The 18,520-nt window shown below is 36.6% G+C and overlaps 1 protein-coding gene across 1 annotated transcript in view; it reads left to right on the plus strand.

The window, feature by feature from the left end:
* The window catches only part of VPS13B (vacuolar protein sorting 13 homolog B), a 429,788-nt gene that overhangs the window by 275,747 nt on the left and 135,521 nt on the right, over positions 1–18,520 (plus strand). The window contains exons 32-34 of the mRNA XM_066334019.1: positions 1,127–1,330; positions 9,954–10,080; positions 11,762–11,905. Of these exons, the coding sequence (XP_066190116.1) occupies positions 1,127–1,330; positions 9,954–10,080; positions 11,762–11,905 (475 nt within the window). The remainder of the gene's footprint in view (positions 1–1,126; positions 1,331–9,953; positions 10,081–11,761; positions 11,906–18,520) is intronic.

Below are 18,520 nucleotides of genomic sequence, written 5' to 3' on the forward strand. Positions count from 1 at the left end.
AATAGTTATTTATGTTTAGATTATGAGCATCAAATTCACACAAATTGCAGAATTACTAACTTCCATGTGAAGACAGCAGCTGTATACTAAATCATTCTGGCCCAAGACAACAACCTTCAGCAGAACAGTAAAATGAATGTCATATGCAAGTAAGAAGCTTAAGCTTCAATGCTGATGTATGAAATCAATAAAAATGGGACTAAAACTTAGGATCATAGGTTGAAGGGGAAAAGTTAAATCCCCTTGCTCCCTTATTTGGGAAAACAGTGATAATATAATGGTGAGTTTTTATTATAAAATCAAATGAGCAGTGCACAGCAGGCTGTATTGTTCCCAGTATAGAAAGGCAAGATAATTTTTTTTACTATTTCCCAGTGCCCATTAGCAGAAGGCGAGTGGCAGTAGGAGACTCCTCGGTTACTGGTCACAGGTAAAATCAAATGGGCTCAGCAGCCCCCACTCATGTAATAGCTCTTGAAGGTTTTGTTGAAGTTGAGTCTGACTGTTTCCAAAACTCAGCTCAAGACTGAAATACTTTGTAAAATCTAATGTAGTAGACTTTAAAGGAATCCACAAGGAATGTAGTTCACCCAAAAATGCTTTTTTCTCACTTGTTAGAAGAATTTTCTTTAAAAAGCTCTGTGCTGAAATACAGTGGTCAAAAGATTGAATTGGTTTTCTATCAGCTTGGAATATTATTTTTAATTTTTGTTCTTTGATGAATTGGAACAGTGGGATAATTGGTTATACTGATGTGTAGCTGTTCTTTCAGAGGACTTAAATATGACATCCTTTATCCATTCAGTAGATGTGAATCCATCCTGCTTCCCCACAAGACTGCTCGTGTGGATCTGATTGGAATTGCAATGAAGTTGATGCGTTGATCTTGTATCAACTTCGGTACACCTCGCTAAATATAGGAATATATTCATTTGCAGATCTCCCACTGAATTCCATAGGAAAGAGGCAGATGGGTATTTTTGAAGATTTGAAATGAAAATAATGCTTTGTGTTGACAAACATGGCAAAATTGATACCTTCATTTTGGTAATTTGGATCTTAACAAATAAGATTGGTCTGATTTTGACCTTTAGTGATTTCTTTTTGGTTTTTTTTGACATTACAGAAGGGCACTAAATCTAGGAATTCTTCGAGACCCTGGATCAGAGGTTGAGGACAGACAATATCAAATAGATCTTCAGTCTATCAACATTGGTACTGCTTATTGGAATCAGTTGAAACCAGAGAAAGAAAATGGAAAAGGAGGGATTTTGACAGAGACTGAGAGAAATTCTCAAAATCCAGCACTTGAGTGGAACATGGCCAGTAGGTAAGGATTTTTTAAAGAACTTACTCTTTTCTGAAATTACATAGCACAAACAGTGCAGAAAGCATGCACAGTATACCTGAATCAAATTATTTAATACTGGTTTTGCTTTACATTACAAGCACATTTCCCTGGAGTTTTGGATTACACATTTGAAATGTGTATTACTGTTGTTACACTGTAGTTACTGTCTGGTTACTGTGGACCTTTGCTTCCATTATAAGCTCTTCTCTTCTCCAAGTGATTTACTGTCTGTCCATAAAAATAACTCCAGGGCTGAGACTTCAGCTTGTCAGTCTCTATAGGCAATGGGAGGTTCTGTTTGGGTGGTGTTTTTTTGGTGTAGGGTGTTTTTTTGGTGGTGGTGGTGAGGTTTTTTTTCTTTTTTTTTTCTAAACTTCTTTTGTTTGTATTTTTACAAAGCTTGAGTAAAACCAGCTTAGACATTTCTAAATTAGAGAGGGATAAAGTAGAACATTTCCTATTGATTCTGAACTGGTTTTTGCACTTCTATAACTAAAACCAGCTGAATTTTGAGGATGAGATATTTCAGCTAAGTCTCTTTTATTTGGTACTGTATATGGGCACACAAAGCCCCACTCTCTGGTTAAACAAGGTTGAAAGACAAAGCATGCATGCACTTGCCTGCTATTTTAAATTTTCTCATTTTCAAATATAAAATTGGGGGGTTAATCGGTAATTTATGATGATTTTAAATTTTTATTTTGGTTTTAATATACTTTTTTATACTTAAAAATTAATACAAGTAGTTTAAAACTAGATTTTTACAGGCTATTTAGCAGATTTCAGCTTCCGAACACAGGAATAAGGTTGGATGGCCAAGAGCAAGTTTTCAGAAGTAATTTTGTGGATTTAGAATCATTTCTGCTTGTAAATGACTCTTTGCCTATACATATAGCTATTTATTTTCATATAAAAGTCCTTTCTATCTAATTCATGCAGAAGCAATCTGATTTTTATTAAATGTGTGCATAATTTTATGGTTCCTAAGATATGATTCCTATCTGAATTTAGGAATGGTTTCCTAAAAGTGATATAGAAAAACAGGCAGAATCATCTGTAAATAACTACTTTGGGTTTAATTTTCAGAAAAATTGGAAAGGAGTCAGATTTTTCTGAAAGTAGGGAAACTGTAGATAAGGCTGCATGAGGATGGCACACAGACTGAGCTTTATAAGTGATGTATTGATGCAAGGCCAGGAGGGCAGATAAGCTCACTCTGGTGGAGAGCATGCAGGAAAAAGATGTGATCAATAATAAATTCCGGTTTATCATTAAAAAATAAAGGGCAGGAAAAACAGTTCTAACCAAAGAAATGATAAAATGACAAGGAGTCACAGGAGTGCACAGAAATAGACTCTAGTCTTCATGTATAAGATCACGTGGTTCTTTCCTGTCTTAACAACTTACTTTTTTAACTCATGTAATTCCATAGAGGGTTTTTTTATTTTAAATTCCTAGCCTTAAAAAATGTGTATGATTTTCTAGTTGATGTTGGACAAGTTCCATGTGAGATTCTTTGTCACAAAATTCCACATCCACCAGAATATCTTGAAAAATAAGATTACGGTAATCTCCAAAGGACTTCCAGCCAATTTGCAACTTAAGCTAACATAGCAAAACCAGCCACTGAGAGACTGGCTTTCCTTTTCCTTGCCATTGGTGACTGAGATCCTACTGCCAGCACATTCTGGGTCTGAGCTTTATGGTTATAGATCCAGATGGGAAATTTGGTGGGATTCCTGAAAAGCTCATAGGACAAGGGAAGCAGCTGTTACAGACAATCTTGAGTTCTCTTTTTTTTTTTTTTTTCCTGTAAGCTTGGACATGCTCCCCCAGCAGACTTCCAAAATGAAGTTTTATTAGAATACAAATAAGTATGTTTAAAATTGCTTTGGAATGAATCTTCTGCTTGAGTTTTAATTTAGAACAGTTGTAATTAAATACATTAGGTTTTCCTTTCTGGTGTTCAGTAACAGAATTTTAATTTCAGCTTGTTTTCAAGAAAAAGTAAGAATGCTTTCTTACCCTTTTGGTTGTAAATTTTATGTATTTATTACAGTTTTTTTCAGGATCTTTGCATTTTTGCTGTATCTGGGTTTGTTTTATGACCTGTAGAAGTGATGTGCTGAGAACTGGAAGAACCTGCACTGAACTCTGCCATCCATGGCACAGTTTCCAGCATGTGCCAAGAGGGCGGCTGCAGGATGTTTTACATGGTCCTTACTGTTTCCAGGGTTAAGTTAATATTTACTGTAAATAACAAAATCTTAATGCTTTAATATAATTTTGATACCTATTTTGATACCTATTGTGATTTAATCTAATTTTAATTTGTTTTGATTCTAAGTTTTAGAATTCTTTAAGTTTCTTAGACATGTTTAACCTAAAACATAATGAATGATTTTTGCTGAGTTACTTGAGGGTTAATTTCTTTGTTTGGTTTTAATATACTTCTGTTTGTTCTTACCCAGTGTTATGGTATATTAGGATCACTGGATTTAAAGATTCTACCTTGAAATCTGTTTCTCTCATTTTTGTAATACTTTAATGCTATGTGGGGCAGTATAAAATCCAGCCTATACCCAGGTTTTTCATAGTTTACAGAAAACTTCAGCATAGATACCACCCATTACTTTTCCATTCCCATTTGTAAAAGCATTACTGGATTATTTCAAAATAAAATTGCAAAAATTTTGAAATAAATTATATTGTAATTTTATCTGCAATTGAAAATTGTCCTAATTTTAAAAATTTGCATGAAAACCAAACAGTTGTAAGTGAGGGATCTATGGATGTCAAACAAACAAGTGTCTGAAGGCTTTTTGCATAATTTATCATTTAAATACTTTAGCAGTCTTTACTTTGAAAGTAAATCCTTTACATTTTCACACCAGTTTTTCTGGAGTTCAGTTCTTCTAGGACTTAATATGTTAAAGAGTTGATTCTCCCCTCCCCAATCTTTACATAACAATTTGGAAAGCAAGCTGTCATACTCAAAAACTAAGTTGTTGAATACTTGCAGGTGTTTAGTATAAGATTCTTCAAGAGGGGCAATAGTGAAATGCTGGTGTGATGCCCCCTGTGTCTCTGCAGGTCACCCCAAGGAGAATGGGGGAACTGAACACTCTGGTAGCGCTGGATGCAGCCTTGCAGAAAAAAATTATTAGATGCTGTGCTGTACTGAGGATCAGGAGTCATAACTCTTTCCATTATGAAATGTTTATACTTCATCATAAATGTTATAAAAAGCTCCCTAATGGTGTAATATATAAAAAGAATACTGGAAACAGTCAGACAGTTCTAATAAGGTTATGTACAAATGAAACCTGTCCACATTTATTCCCTTTACCAAACAGCATGTGAGGGACTGGGAGTACTTAACCGAAAGAAGTTTTCTTGATTGAAAACTGCTTTTTCAGCTTGCAGATCTCCTCCTCCCTCTCCCTCCACTCAATGGAAAAAACAACAGCCCTGAAGGAAATAAAGAAATATATCCTCTCTTGAGGCCTCGCCCCCATCCCTGTGCAATCCTTCTACAGCTCCCAGCAGCAACTTCTGCTTCCTGCAGCCTGAATAAACTTTGTTAAAAAAAAATAATGATTGAGCTTAAAAGCATTACTTCTCTGTGTGGTAATGAATTGAGTGTGGCAATATACTGTGTTACAGTTTTGTCCTTGGCATGCTACCATCTGGAACAGCTCTCATGGAGTACATCAGGGAGCCAATGATCTGTTATACAAAACTGAACAAAATACCACTGCAAGGATCCTCAGAAAGGTTTCCTGCAGATTTTTCTTTGAATAGTTTTCATTTTCATGCTTTTTTGGAAAGTTCTTGGCAGCTTGCCAAAGGTCTAATGATAAAGACCAGAAAAAATTGATCATTAGATCTTTATGTAGGAAAGTAGAGGCATTCCCCTTGAATCTTTTGGAATAAAATGCAATGCACTTTTTTCAGTAATTTATTTTAATTGCTGTCTTTTGTGGTACTTAAGGTTGTGCTTGTATTCATACTGTACAAAGCCTTTCTCAGTAAGATGTAGTGTTCTATTTTTTATATTAATCTATAGCAAAAAATGCTGCACAGCATTCTTCATAAGATAAAAGTTAGCTTTACCGAGGTCTTATAGTACAAAAATAGTAAATCTTTACAGCTAGGTAGTGTTCACTTGTTCATTTTCTAATTTTGGTTATTAGATGGTCCTCAAAACGTTGCTATGTTATTTTACTGCCATGTGACATGTCTTTGCAACACCTCAGAGAGCTGAAAGGATGTGAATTGGTCATTAGTAGTTAGATATATATCCTAAGACATTCCTAATACATTTGTATATCAGGGATTAGCTGATTTAAACAGCTCCATGGGAAGCCTGCAAGAGAAAATTCTTTCATAAGTCTCAAGTTAACATGCTGTCTTAAATAACATCTTTTGACGTTTTGCATGCCTCAACAGTACTAGAGAACACTTTGACTATGTGGCCTATTTCATGCTAATATGATTTTTTCTTTTTCACATCACAAAATTCTCTGTGAGGACTCGTCTTTCCGTAGCTAGTAAAATTACATGGTGCAAATGTGCTTTTATTGTTATTCATGTATTGAATCTATACAAGTTTCTCCCCGACTTACGAATTTTTAAGGATACAAGGGCTCAAATAAGATTCAATAAGGTATTATTAAGAAAAAAAAATATTATTAATAATAAGGTAAACATTTCCAAATTTCACGTCTAGGTTATGTTTAGCTATTACTGGCCATATTTTCTGTTTGTTTTGATTAGTGTTTTCCACGTGAGAGTCATAGTAGCAGGACTTGGTCCTACTCGTGCATTTTCTCAGCTTCTCCAGTCTCACATCATCATGTCTCCTTAATTAGGGCAACATCATCTCTTTGGCAGTCCTTCCTCTTTGTATAAACTCAACGTGCTTCTGACTGGATATAATCAAATACTGATGATTTGATTTGATGTAATCAAATGTTGTTGCTTCCATTGCAAAATTCTGTTCTTCACTTTTTTTTTCCTCTCTTCTTCCCACAACATTTTTTATCATGTTCATCATTAGATGTCTTTGCTTTCATGGTACTTCCAGGCCCTCTGTCTATCCATTTCCCTTTTTCATTTGCTTTGACTCATCTACACTCCCTGTTCATAGGACCTCATCATGCCAGTTACCAAGACCAAGATCATGACCTGTGATCATGAAACTCATGTTTTGAGGAGGCACTTCCTTGCTCACACCTGTGTGTTATAAAGATGTTTGCTGTGAACATTCACGTTGTTATTGCAATGTTTTATTGAAAATCCTCCAAAAAAATAAATTTCTATGATACTGTAATATAAAAACCTTTAGACAGGTTTCCACTGTATGGGTATTGTTACCTATAGTGCTGTTAGGGGTTCACTTTTACTTCCCTGTCTGTGGGTGTGTTTTTTCTTATATTTAAATTGTAAGCCTTTGAGGACAGAGGCCATTTTCATCCTGTGCTTTTGCAATGTGAATGTCTGGTCCATAACCAGAGTTTATGTTGTTGTGCAGATAAAGCCCAAATTCTGCACTAAGGCACCTCCAAACCTTATCACAGTTGCTTAACTGCCTTGTTCCTTTGTGTTAGCATATGGTCTTTCAAATGCAGTTACTTTTAAGTGTAGATGATCAACTGCTTTAACATCTCTAAAAATACTGCCTTTTCCTTTTTTTCCAAGACAAATATATAACAGATGCATAAATGAACCACGGAATGAATGTGCTGCAGACATAGAGCCATCATTACGCTCTTCACAATCAAGTTTTTTCATAAGCTCATGTGGTGTACACCTGTGTTAAGTTAACATTGCACTTAGGTGCAGTGTGGAAGACTCAATAATTCAAAGTGGAATTTGTTTCTTTGTTCCTTTTGTGCTCGTTCTCATATCCTCTCCCTTCATTATTTACTGTGCTCTGTTTGCCTTCTGTTTGTACTTACAATTATTTTCCTAATACTTGATTTGGCTGAGGTTCAAATTCATCCACAAGAAATTCAGAAAATAGTAGGTAGAGCTGGACAGGGATAGCACATAAGGATGATTTTAAAAATAAAATAAAATAAAGCAGTAATCAATATATATTACCAAAAATGTCATTTAAGATGCAGTGTACTGGGTATCTACTAGTAAAAAGTATGAAAATTAAGAAATGGGAGTGTACGGAAGCTGAAAAATAATTTGATCAGTGATTGAAGAGAGCCAATTGAGGGTTTGAGGTTCAACAAATAACTTGCTTTTACAATTTCATGTATTAAAATCATACTCACTAGCATTTCAAGAAACTTCAAGTAGAAGTTTTCTAGTACAGCTGTATGTTCTTTCATAGAATTGTTCTGCTATTTAGTTCTTTCATTTTCCTTAAAAAAAAAAAAAAGTCATTTCTTTCACATCCCATTGAGAAGGGGAAATAGGAGCTGTGTAGAAAATAATTTCGTTTAGATCTAAAATGGTGATGGCAGGGAGAGAAACAATTTAGAACTCCAAAATCTAAGACAGACCATTTTCTCAAGTTGAAGATGTTCACTAACCACTAACAAGTCTGAGTTCTAATTTCGGGATCTAAAGAGGCTAACCTTGCTCTAAAAGCCATCATTAAAGATCATCAGAGACATAGCTGACCAAAATGTTAAAGCTTTTAAGGTAAGGTGGTAGTTTTTCCACTCACTAATTAGCTGCTCTTAAGCAAACTGCACGCTTCTTAAAGTGGTGTGCAGGCTTCTCAGCAGTGAGGGTCATTTGAGGCAAAAGTTTATTAGAGTTGTGCTCTGCCAACTCTGTGGCATCTGCTCTTTACCTCTGTATACTGCTGTCCTAAATAAATTTGAAAACTTTAAGACCTACCTCCACTGTATCATTTATATTTCCTTAGAGATCACTATTCTTTTTACATGAGGACACTTTAAAAAATTGCTAGTAGAATTTGAAGCATCAAAATTGAAATAGTGTAGGCAGTAAAATGAATTCTGTATTTTCTGCAGTACAAATTTTGTATCTTTTTCCGTAGACTGAGTTCCACCTCAGGATATGACATCTATTTTATTTATTTCTAGCCTAAATCTTGGCTTACAAACCATCAGCATTTGAGATTGTTTGCTTTTCTACAGAATCCATTACAGAACCATTACCAGACTATGCATCTAAATGCCCCTTCTTAATCAAGATATTTCAATACCTATTCCTCATGCAGTCAAGCAATTTCTGCATAGACAGACATATAGGCATATTGATAATAACACTAACATGGATAACTCTAGCTGATGGTAGGGACTAATTCTTTATTGCATACTTCATGTCTGGCTCACTTGTGTGATTTACACTGAACTGCCATGTCTATTAGAGGTGGCAAAATTAACGGTAATCCAGTGAAATGTAACTAACATGCTATGAATCTACATGAATCTATTTACTTCTTATCTAAGGCTGTGTAGTTTGTTTTTCAAACTTGCCTCATTTCATAGCTGACAGTTTTCTATTTTGTAAGCATAGGAAAACTTACCTCAGACCTATAACTTTATGATGATTTTTAGAATTATCCTTGGTGAAATGGAGGTATTTGATGTTGCTACAAACAATAATAAGTAAAAAGAATGATCAAAAACTGTCTTGATGGAAGGAGTCTCTCTGGAATCCGAAGTGTATCCTCTTTTAGAGGCTGAACACCATCTTGATCTCATTACATTTTTTTTCCCTCATCAGAGGCTCTCAGATGACATTTTGTGGCAATAGTTTATTTGACCCGACCCAGAAGATTCTGGCCACTTGGAATGAGTTGTCATAGGCTATTAGTGATCCATCCGTAACAGTTGTGCTTCTAGGCTTACTGTTTTGTTAAAGGGGGGAAAAAACCCAAGTAAAAAACCAAAGCTATACACATGGCTGGAAAATAAATGCAATTATCAAGTTTAATGACACAAATATTCTTTGTAAGTAAATGTTGATGTTTAGCTGAAAAAAACGCCAAGAACAAGCAGTGACAGAAGGAGTGGAGGAAGACTGACATCCTTGTTTTTCCAATGGTTCTAAACACCTTGGACAATAGTTACTTATTTCATGTGGAAATTCTAGTGTTGCCTAGGATTTGCTAGTTTAATCTTTCACATATTTTGTTTTTGTGTCAGTTTTGTGCATGTTTCTTCAACACAGACTTCTAATGCACAAATTCAAATACTTTGTAGGCTTCAGAACAGCCATTTATAAAATGAAAGGCATCCACAGGCAAGTTTTAAAAATAATAATAATGAAGTTGGCATCTTTTTTGAAATTATTGGGTATAGTACACTAAACAGGAGAAGAAGCAATGTCAAGTGTCAAACTTCTCTGCCTGGAGATAGGTTGAAGAGTCAAATATTTATAAATACTTTTCCTGTGAAATGAAAATAGAAGTCTGCCTTCAGGATTGGAATTAATATGATTTACAATAATGATATTTAATGATCATAAGGTATCAATCAAACTCCAAACTGGTATTAAAGAAACTTTTCGCTGTGTGCTGGATGTAAAGAATAATATAGAAAATGTTTGCCTCTCTACAATTTATAATGTAATTTAATATTTACTTTTCTTTCCCTTTGTTTCCTAGCATAAGGCGGCATCAGGAAAGGAGAGCTATTTTAACTCCAATTTTAACAGATTTCACCATTCGAATAACTGCAGCTCCTGCCATTATTTTTACAAAAATTGATGCTGCAGAGAATTTACACCCAGAGGTTAGTACAAAGCATCAACAGAAATATCACAACTTTTAATATGTGGATAATCTGAATATTTTACCATTCCACCATTTGAAGTGCTCAGGTGTGTTTTCTAATTGCCAGCTGGAGAAGGGTCATGAGCTGAAATGTTCTTTCTCTGCTGAAGAAAGAATTTTTGTATAGCATTGAATATTGAAGGCAGTCTAGCCAGAGGTAAATAAACCTGTTTTCAGTTCCAAAGATGGGAATCTTTTAATGATTTCCAGAAATATTTTTTTTAAATTTTGTGATGGAAAGGTGTTAAGAATAGGTGCGACATTAACAAAGCATTGTATTCACAAGCTTCTCATAAAAAAACTGAAAATGCAATATGTATAATATCTATAATAAGAAAGTTAAGCTGAGTTCTCTTAGCCTGATTTCCAAGATCCCAAGTTGCCACTATGCATCCACTTCCCTACCTTTGCTGTGAGTACTTCTAGGTACTCTGATTTAACAATCACTTTTGCTGGTGTGTTCTTCAGCTATTTAATGATAAGTCTGTGGAGCAAGTTACGCACAAGAGGTATTGGCTGACTTTTTGGCATTAGTTTGTGGCTCGAAACATTTATATGGGGAAAATATCAGAAAATTTTTGTCAGCTCATAAGGATAATTTCCTTTAAAAGCTTCCTTCTGGGAAGAGCAAAATTGGTACAGTAGTGTAAAGGGTACTTGATGTGTATTGCAGCATGCAGTGGGTGTACATTGTTGAAAAGTGAAAGCTAGTGGGCATAGAGAGAAGAAATCAACAGTTTCACATTTTGTGTAAAGAGTCATCAAAAGGGCGGATGGAAAATTATTCAATGTAAAAAGGAAATAGAAAAATAAAAATTATTCAAAATAAAAAGAAAATCCTAGCCAAATATGGCTACGATGCATGAAAGTTATTCAAGGAAAAAAAAAAAAAAAAAAAAGAAAAAAAAAAAAAGTTTGAGCTTTGCTAATGCTTATGTTCAAGAATTTCAGTGTTTTCTGTACATACATTCTTCTTGTTATCTATTCCCTGGATGACATTCCATTATGAAGGGAGAGGTCTAGTGTATCTAGTGTAGATTAGAGCTTGAGCACTGTGCAAACTTCTCATGAGACAGAGCAGTTCTTCTCCCCTTCTGCACTGGTTCTGTTTTTCATCTCTTTATTGCTTGCCAGGAGTGGTGAAGGTCTTTATTTGTGCTAGACACCACCAATAAAGCAGTGGCTATTCAGCTAGTGTTGCCAAGGTATTAAGAATGACTTACAGGCAAAGAGAAATCAATTAGATTGGCTATCAGTGAGTTCCAACACATGATTTCATTATAAATCAAGCAGAGTTTGTGCATCTTTTTCTTGGAAGGAAAGGAGAATTGGAGTCATTGCCAAGGACACTCTGACAGCCCACTGATACTAGCAAGAGATGGAAACAAGGCCTCGTGCATGAGATGCTTTTCTTGCAAAGTTTGCCATAACAGTTCTGCTGCTGAAAGCCATCCAAAGAATAAGCCACATCCTTTAGAAGCATAACACACCAGTTTCTCCTGAAAATACCACATTTGTGCTATATATAATGTTATATATAACATTAAGTATTGATTACATCAGGGAACCATACGGTTATGTAGAGGCTGAAAATTATTTTCCCAATAGCTGTTACCTAGTATTTTCCCTTAATTTCACAGGAAATTTTGGTCTGTGGTCATTCTTTGGAAGTGAATATGACAACAAATTTGGACTTCTTCCTCAATGTGGCTCAAGTGCAACTTCTTCAGCATCTGGTACAAGCTAATATGGTTGGACTGGAACCTTCCAGTAGCACCACTGAGGTAGGTTTTTCCCTGGTTTGCAACTGGATTTTTGAAAAGTCCATCTGCAAAGTACTGTAGCTCTGAGCAGGTGTTTTTACCATCTAGAAAAGATTGTAAAGGTAAAGGAAATACATGTTTTTTTTGTTTGTATGGTCAGTTTGAAAATGCATTCTGGCATTGATTTAAGAATAGAGTGAGTGTTAACAAGAATATTGTTCAGTAAATGCTATTATTCATTATAATGGTTCTGCAACGTCTTATGTACAAGGACAATTATCTAACGTAATGTACAAGAAGAATTATGTAAACAATGAAGGAAACAAATTTTTGGGAAGTAGGTTTTTGAGATTATTTGGTGTTGAATTTTTATCAAATCTTGGTATTTTCTTGTGAGTTCACATGCTACATTGTCCGTCACTAAAGCTAGTAAACTATGAAATTTTCTCTGTCCCTAGTAACCACTACTCACATTGTCATGGCGACTCAAGTCCCTAAGATTCAATCCACCTCTGAATATTTTCATACTTCTTTAGCAAGAATGTTGATGTGTACATCATGAGAGATCCTTCATCTGAACAGTTCATCTCTCCTTTTTGTCTGGAATATTAGTGATCAACAGCCATCTCTCGAATTTTGTAATGCTTTATTCGTGGGTCTTGATACCTCAGTTTGTATTGAAAGCAAATCACTGTGACAGACTGATAAGTTTAAATTTCACACTTCTGGGCTGACATTTAGGGAAAAAAAAAAAAGTGATATAGGGAAAACTTCTGCCCTAAGAATAAATATGTATTTCTTATCTTCAAAACCTGGAGTCTAGTCAGGCTGACAGCATCTTTAAGATAGTAGGAGTTAATACATGACAAAGCACTAATTCCACTGGAATGGCTGTTGGACCTATTGAGGTACCTTCACAAATAAGAACAAGAGTTAAGGAAACAGTTATTGAGCAAAACACAGTCAATTATTCCAAGAATCTAGCTAATGGGAGACCTGGAGAAGATTTTTCTCCCTTCTTTCCTGAATCTCACAGTTTCAGCATTGCACATGAGTCTGGGTGGAAGCAAGGAATGCTCTAGAGCAGCCAAACTATTTACATACCTCTCTCTTCACCCTGTCAAAGCCCCAGAAGTTGTTTGTTTGTGCTAATCTAGGCATCACATCATCCCCCATTCTTTTATCACTTCCCAAGGATAGAGAGAAATAGAGGGCATTGGTTTATTAACATTGGGAAACATGAAAGATGTAGAAAAGAAATGTGGTGTATTTTTCTTTTCCTTGGATACTTTACAGACACAGGGCCTCTTTTGGAGATGAATACATTAAATTATATATAGAAATATCTTCAATGAATTATTTGTAGAGCACTGGTTTTTTCCCATTGTCAGTGGAATGGACAGAATGAGAAGATTTGAATAGATGCCAAAAATTTAAATTTTGAGTTGGCTTTGTGCAGAAGTGCTGCATGACTTACTTGGACTATAAAAACATAAAAGGAATTTGCTACAAAATTTTAGAAAGGCTTTTGTTGACTAAATCCTGAGCCACTTACTTGCTCTTCATTGATAACTCCCTTGCATCAATGTTGCCTTGCATCACTGAGGTCTCCTGTAATGAATAATGGGGATATTTCTGACTCAAGGTCTTTAGTAAGCCATTGAACTACATCTGGATTTTATGAATCCATTGGTTGGTTACTTTTTTGTCCAGTTCTTCTTCAGTATTGTGTAGCTCTGTGTGCCTGAGTCAAGCCACCCCACCTTCTAATATATGCAAATTTATTATTATTCTTTTGGTTCTTCTTCAGTCAGCAGAAAGAAACATAGTACACTGATTGTATGCTGCTGTTTTTATCCTAGTGAATGAAATCAGGAGTCTGCACATAGCTTTTCATACTTCACACCTGCATATTATTTCGTGGCAAGAATCAAAGTATAATTTAGGTTGAAGACACTTCTGGAAACCATTCCTTTGCTCAAAAGAAGACTAATGTCCAAGCTAGATTAGGCTTTTCAGGATGTTGTTCAGTCAAATCTTTCTTGACCTCAGAGGAATGACCATCTGCATGATTGTCCTGTGCCTAATTACCCTTGCTTTGGCGTATTTTTATCTTTGTATCCATTCAGAATTTTCCTTGACAAAACTTTCAGTCATTGCCTCTCAACCTTTCACAATACCTTTCCAAGAACAATCTGACTTAATCTTCTTCATAGCCCTGCTTAATGTAAATTGAAATAGTAATCAGATGACCCTCCATCATCCTTACCCTTCTCTTTTTCCATCTGAAAAAACCTAGCTCTCTCATCCTCTGCTTATAAATTATATGCTTTAACATTTTAATCCTCTTTATGATCCACTGCACATTCAGGTTTGTCAATTTTTTTTTTTCTTCTGCTGTTGAGCTCAAAGCTAAAGACAGTACTCCAGATGTTGACCCACAAGAATCTCATATCTCACCTCTCATCCAGTGGCTGTGCTGCTGCTAATGCTTCCCAGTAAATGCTCAGGCTCCCACAGTACAGGGACAGTCTCCTATCACACGTGAAAGTTGTTGGCCACCAGAACTCTTGGGTTTGTTTCTGCAAAGCTATTCTGTAGCACTGGCCTCTATCCAGTTTTTGATTTGGGATTTTACCGTCTCACAAATTCACTGAATCAGTTAGGTTGAATAAGACCTCCAAGATCATCACATCCAAACTTTGACTGATCATTGCCTTGTCAGCTAGACCATGGCAAATGCCATGTCCAGGTTCAGGACTCTGTCTTTCATGAGGACTTCGTCCTTCATGAGTTTTCTGTTAAACCATTTCTCCATTTTGGCAATATTCCTCTGAATGGCAGCCCCTACCTCTCAGTGTATTAACACATCCCCCAGTTTGGTGTCATTTTTCTTTGGATATGATTTGTGTCATTGCCATGGTCTTTACTAAACACGTTAAACATGATCAAACCTTGAGGAAGGTCCATAAGTAACTGGAGTTTTGCTATACTTTGGAACACTGACCATTACTTTTTGGTTTTAGTAGACCAGTGTGGTTTTTATCCACTTCATAGTCCATCCATTCAGTCCACACTTGAGGGTTTGAATAAAAGTCAGCTGTGGAAAACTGACTAAACTTTGTCAATTTTGCTAAAGGCAAAGCATATGTTATCTGGTACTCTGTCCTCAGAATCAATCATCCCATCACAGGAGGCAATCACATTGGGGTAAGGCATGACAGTCATCAAGGTAGCAACCCATTGTTTAAACTTTAAAGGTGTGACTTCCAAATGGACTGTATTTGGTAGTTTACAGGCCAATGCTGTAAAGATAAGTGTAGACAAAAAGAAAAGAAAAAAAAAAAAAAAAAAAAAAAAAAAAAAAAAAAAAAAAAAAAAAACCAACAACAACAACAAAACCACCAAACAAACAAAAAAACAAACCCAGAAAGAAGTGATGATTTATGTGTAAATCTTTTCTTTCTTGAAGTGTTTTAATATTCTGTAAAAAGTTTCACGCCAGGTCTCCAGTGCTGTGTTTTTGCTTATTATAGGCCCTAGCTTTATACTGTTTTATAAATCTTTGATGCACAGTGAGCCTATTGTACCGACTTCTTCATAAGGTGTAGTCTATTATTGCAAAGAATATTGCTTTGATCTACTTGACAGCTTTAGAGTAAGGACACATATGTGGTGTTTGATAGATTACCAGAGGGGCAAAGAATGTTGCTGCCTTTTTGTAATTATTCACTTTTTTAAAATTAATATATGCCAAATTCTTAGAAGAAGAACATATAATACCTACATGTGGAGAACAGAAACAGAAGTGCTAGGAAATGAAACGCAAAGAGTGAGGTGCCATTAATGTCCTGATTTTATTCAGTGATACATCTTATAGGTGAAATATCAATAAAAGGGCCACATTTCTTCCTTCATAGGAGAATTTTTAATATTGTGGTAAAAGTATTTCCAGTATAAATGGTAACTAGTTTTACTGCTGATCACTGATAAAACAGGTGAATTTTCAAGGAGTTCATTTCTTCATCTGGCTAATCTATTTCTTGGTGTCCATCACTTACCACCTGGAAATTTTTGGCAAGACTTATTTGTCATACTATCATTTAGCAGCAAAAAACACAAGAACTCCTCTTTGAAGAAGAAATTAAATACAAACCAACACATATCTTGGTCTGCTGCTGACAACGTAGGAACGCATGAGTAAAATATCTTACTGCAAATCAGTGAATGTTACACTCCTCAAATATGGTTACTGAGGTCATTACCAATTTTTACTTTCCAACATGCTTGAGATTAAGGCTAGACTTTTGAAAAAAGAATTTATGTATACAAAAATAATTTCTTTAAATTTGTCCTAAAGATTGTTCCTATCTAGTAACTATCTACATTGGAGGCATTGGATGCGAATAACAGGTACTTTGTATCTTCCTTGAAAAACAAAAAAGGTACTTAGAAATGCTTACTTTTTCTTCACAATATCTCTGTGAGGATTATGGCTCTAGATGAAGAGAACATGATTGCTTTTAAAATTCAAGGCAACTTGAAACATCTGAGATATTTTCCAGAGGATGTCCATTGAAAGCATTCACTCATTTTCTGTTCTCTAGTGTGTATTTCTCCTTATCCTCTCCATCGCAGAATCAGTCACAAAATGGATAAGGTTGGAAGGAACCACAGTGGGTGGATTCTCTGGTCCAACCTTCCTGCTCAAGTAGGGTCCTCCAGAACACAGGGCATAGGATTGAGTCCAGGCAGTTCTTGACTATCTCCAGTGCGGGAGACAACACACTGTCTGGGCAGCTTGTTTCAGAGCTCAGTCACCCACACAGTGGAGAAGTTCTTCCTCAGGTGGAATTTCCTGTGCATCTCTCTGCCCATTGCCTTTTGTCCTATTGCTCAGCAGCAGCAGGAAAAGCCTGGCTCCATCCTCTTGAAACCTTCCCTTTAGATACTGACAGACATTGATAAACTCCCGTCTCAGACATCTCCTCTCAAGCCATTCTTAAATTGGCCCAGCTCCTCAGCCTTTCCTCATAACTGAGGTCCCCCTCATCATGTTTGTACCATTCCATTGGACTCACTCCAGGAGCTCCACATCTCATGTACTGAGCAGCCCAGAACTGGACACAGCACTCACCAGAGCTGAGTAGAGGGGCAGGATCACCTCCCTCAACCTGCTGGCAATGCTCTTTCTAGTGCACCACAGGATACCTCAGCCATTTCATTGTCTACCCAGACCTCAGATCCCTCTCTGCAGAGCTGCTTCCCAGCAGGTCAGCCCCCAGCCTGCACTGGTCCCCAGGGATCCTCCCCAGGTGCAGGAGCTGCATTTGCCTTTGAGTTTCAGATGGTTCTACTCTGCCCATCTCTCCAGCCTGCCCAGGTCCTTCTGAAGGGCTGCCCAGCCCTCTGGGGTATCGGCTGCTCCTTCCAGCTTTGTGCCATGTCCTTGCTGAGGAGGCATCTGCTCCTTCATCCGAGTCAGACATAAAAAGACTGGATCCAGTACCAACCCTTGGGGGTCACCTCTAGTTAAAGGCCTCCAGTTAGACACTGTGCCACTGATCACAGCTCTCTGAGACCTGCCATTCAGCCAGTGCTCAATTTGCCTCATCCCTGTTTCTCAGGTTATTTAGTCTTGTTTGTTTATTTTCTGCTAACCCAAATGCATGTATCCATAGGCTACAAGTCCATAGCTGTCTTATACAGTCTGAAATTCAGATAGGTTTCTGATATACTAGTAAAAATACCATTTTTACAAGCTTTTTCTTGAAAGAATAACCAAACTCATCATCTGTTCATACAATCATGCTTATTTGCAAGTTTTTAATTGCAGAGAGGAATGCAGCACTCAACAATCAGTTTTTGAAAATGCATAAGTATTTTCTCAGTTTAAATAGAACTGAAAAAATTGTCCCTCTTTTGGATCCCTCTCAGACCTTCCTTGCCCCTGACTGGCATTCTCTGATTTTTGCCTAAGCAGTGAACACACCTTCAAAGTTCTTCAATATACTTGCTATTATATTTACATGTTGCTAGCCAGTAGAATACAGTAGGTCCTGCACAAAATTGATGCTTAAGGAGTTACTTTCCCCCAAAAAGCATATGAAAAAAAGTCTTCTTATTAAAGTGCAGGAGCAGCTGCATTTAACAACTGAGCTGATGAAGTATGGACTCAGATGTGCTGGCAAAACAGTCCCACAGACAACGATCTGGGACTTGAAGTGTCTGATTGGAATTTTTCTCCATAGCTGATACACATGTCAGGCATAATTTGCAGTCAGAGCCATAGGCAATGGGCACAAGCTGTGATTCACCTGGAGGAAGTGTTCATCAAACCAGGGGAAACCTGGTGTGGGCACATCTTTGTTTTCTGTCAGAAATTCTAGGCATGAGCTGCTGGCTAATGTTTTCTGCTTTGTTAAAGCCTCCCTTTAGGTATCTGACCTTTGAGCACCCTTCCTAGGGTTCATATGTACTAGCTGCAGCAGTGTTTATCACCTTGGCCGATGATATTTTGTTTCTAGACCTGGCTCATGGCCAATCACTGAGTAAACCCCACCAGCAGGTGGGACACCTTCCATAGGGCAAACCGCTGTGTTCTGATAAACTGCAGCAACAACCCACCAGCTTCCT

The sequence above is a fragment of the Sylvia atricapilla genome, chromosome 1, assembly GCF_009819655.1.
Source record: "Sylvia atricapilla isolate bSylAtr1 chromosome 1, bSylAtr1.pri, whole genome shotgun sequence".
Classification (NCBI taxonomy): Eukaryota; Metazoa; Chordata; class Aves; order Passeriformes; family Sylviidae; genus Sylvia; species Sylvia atricapilla.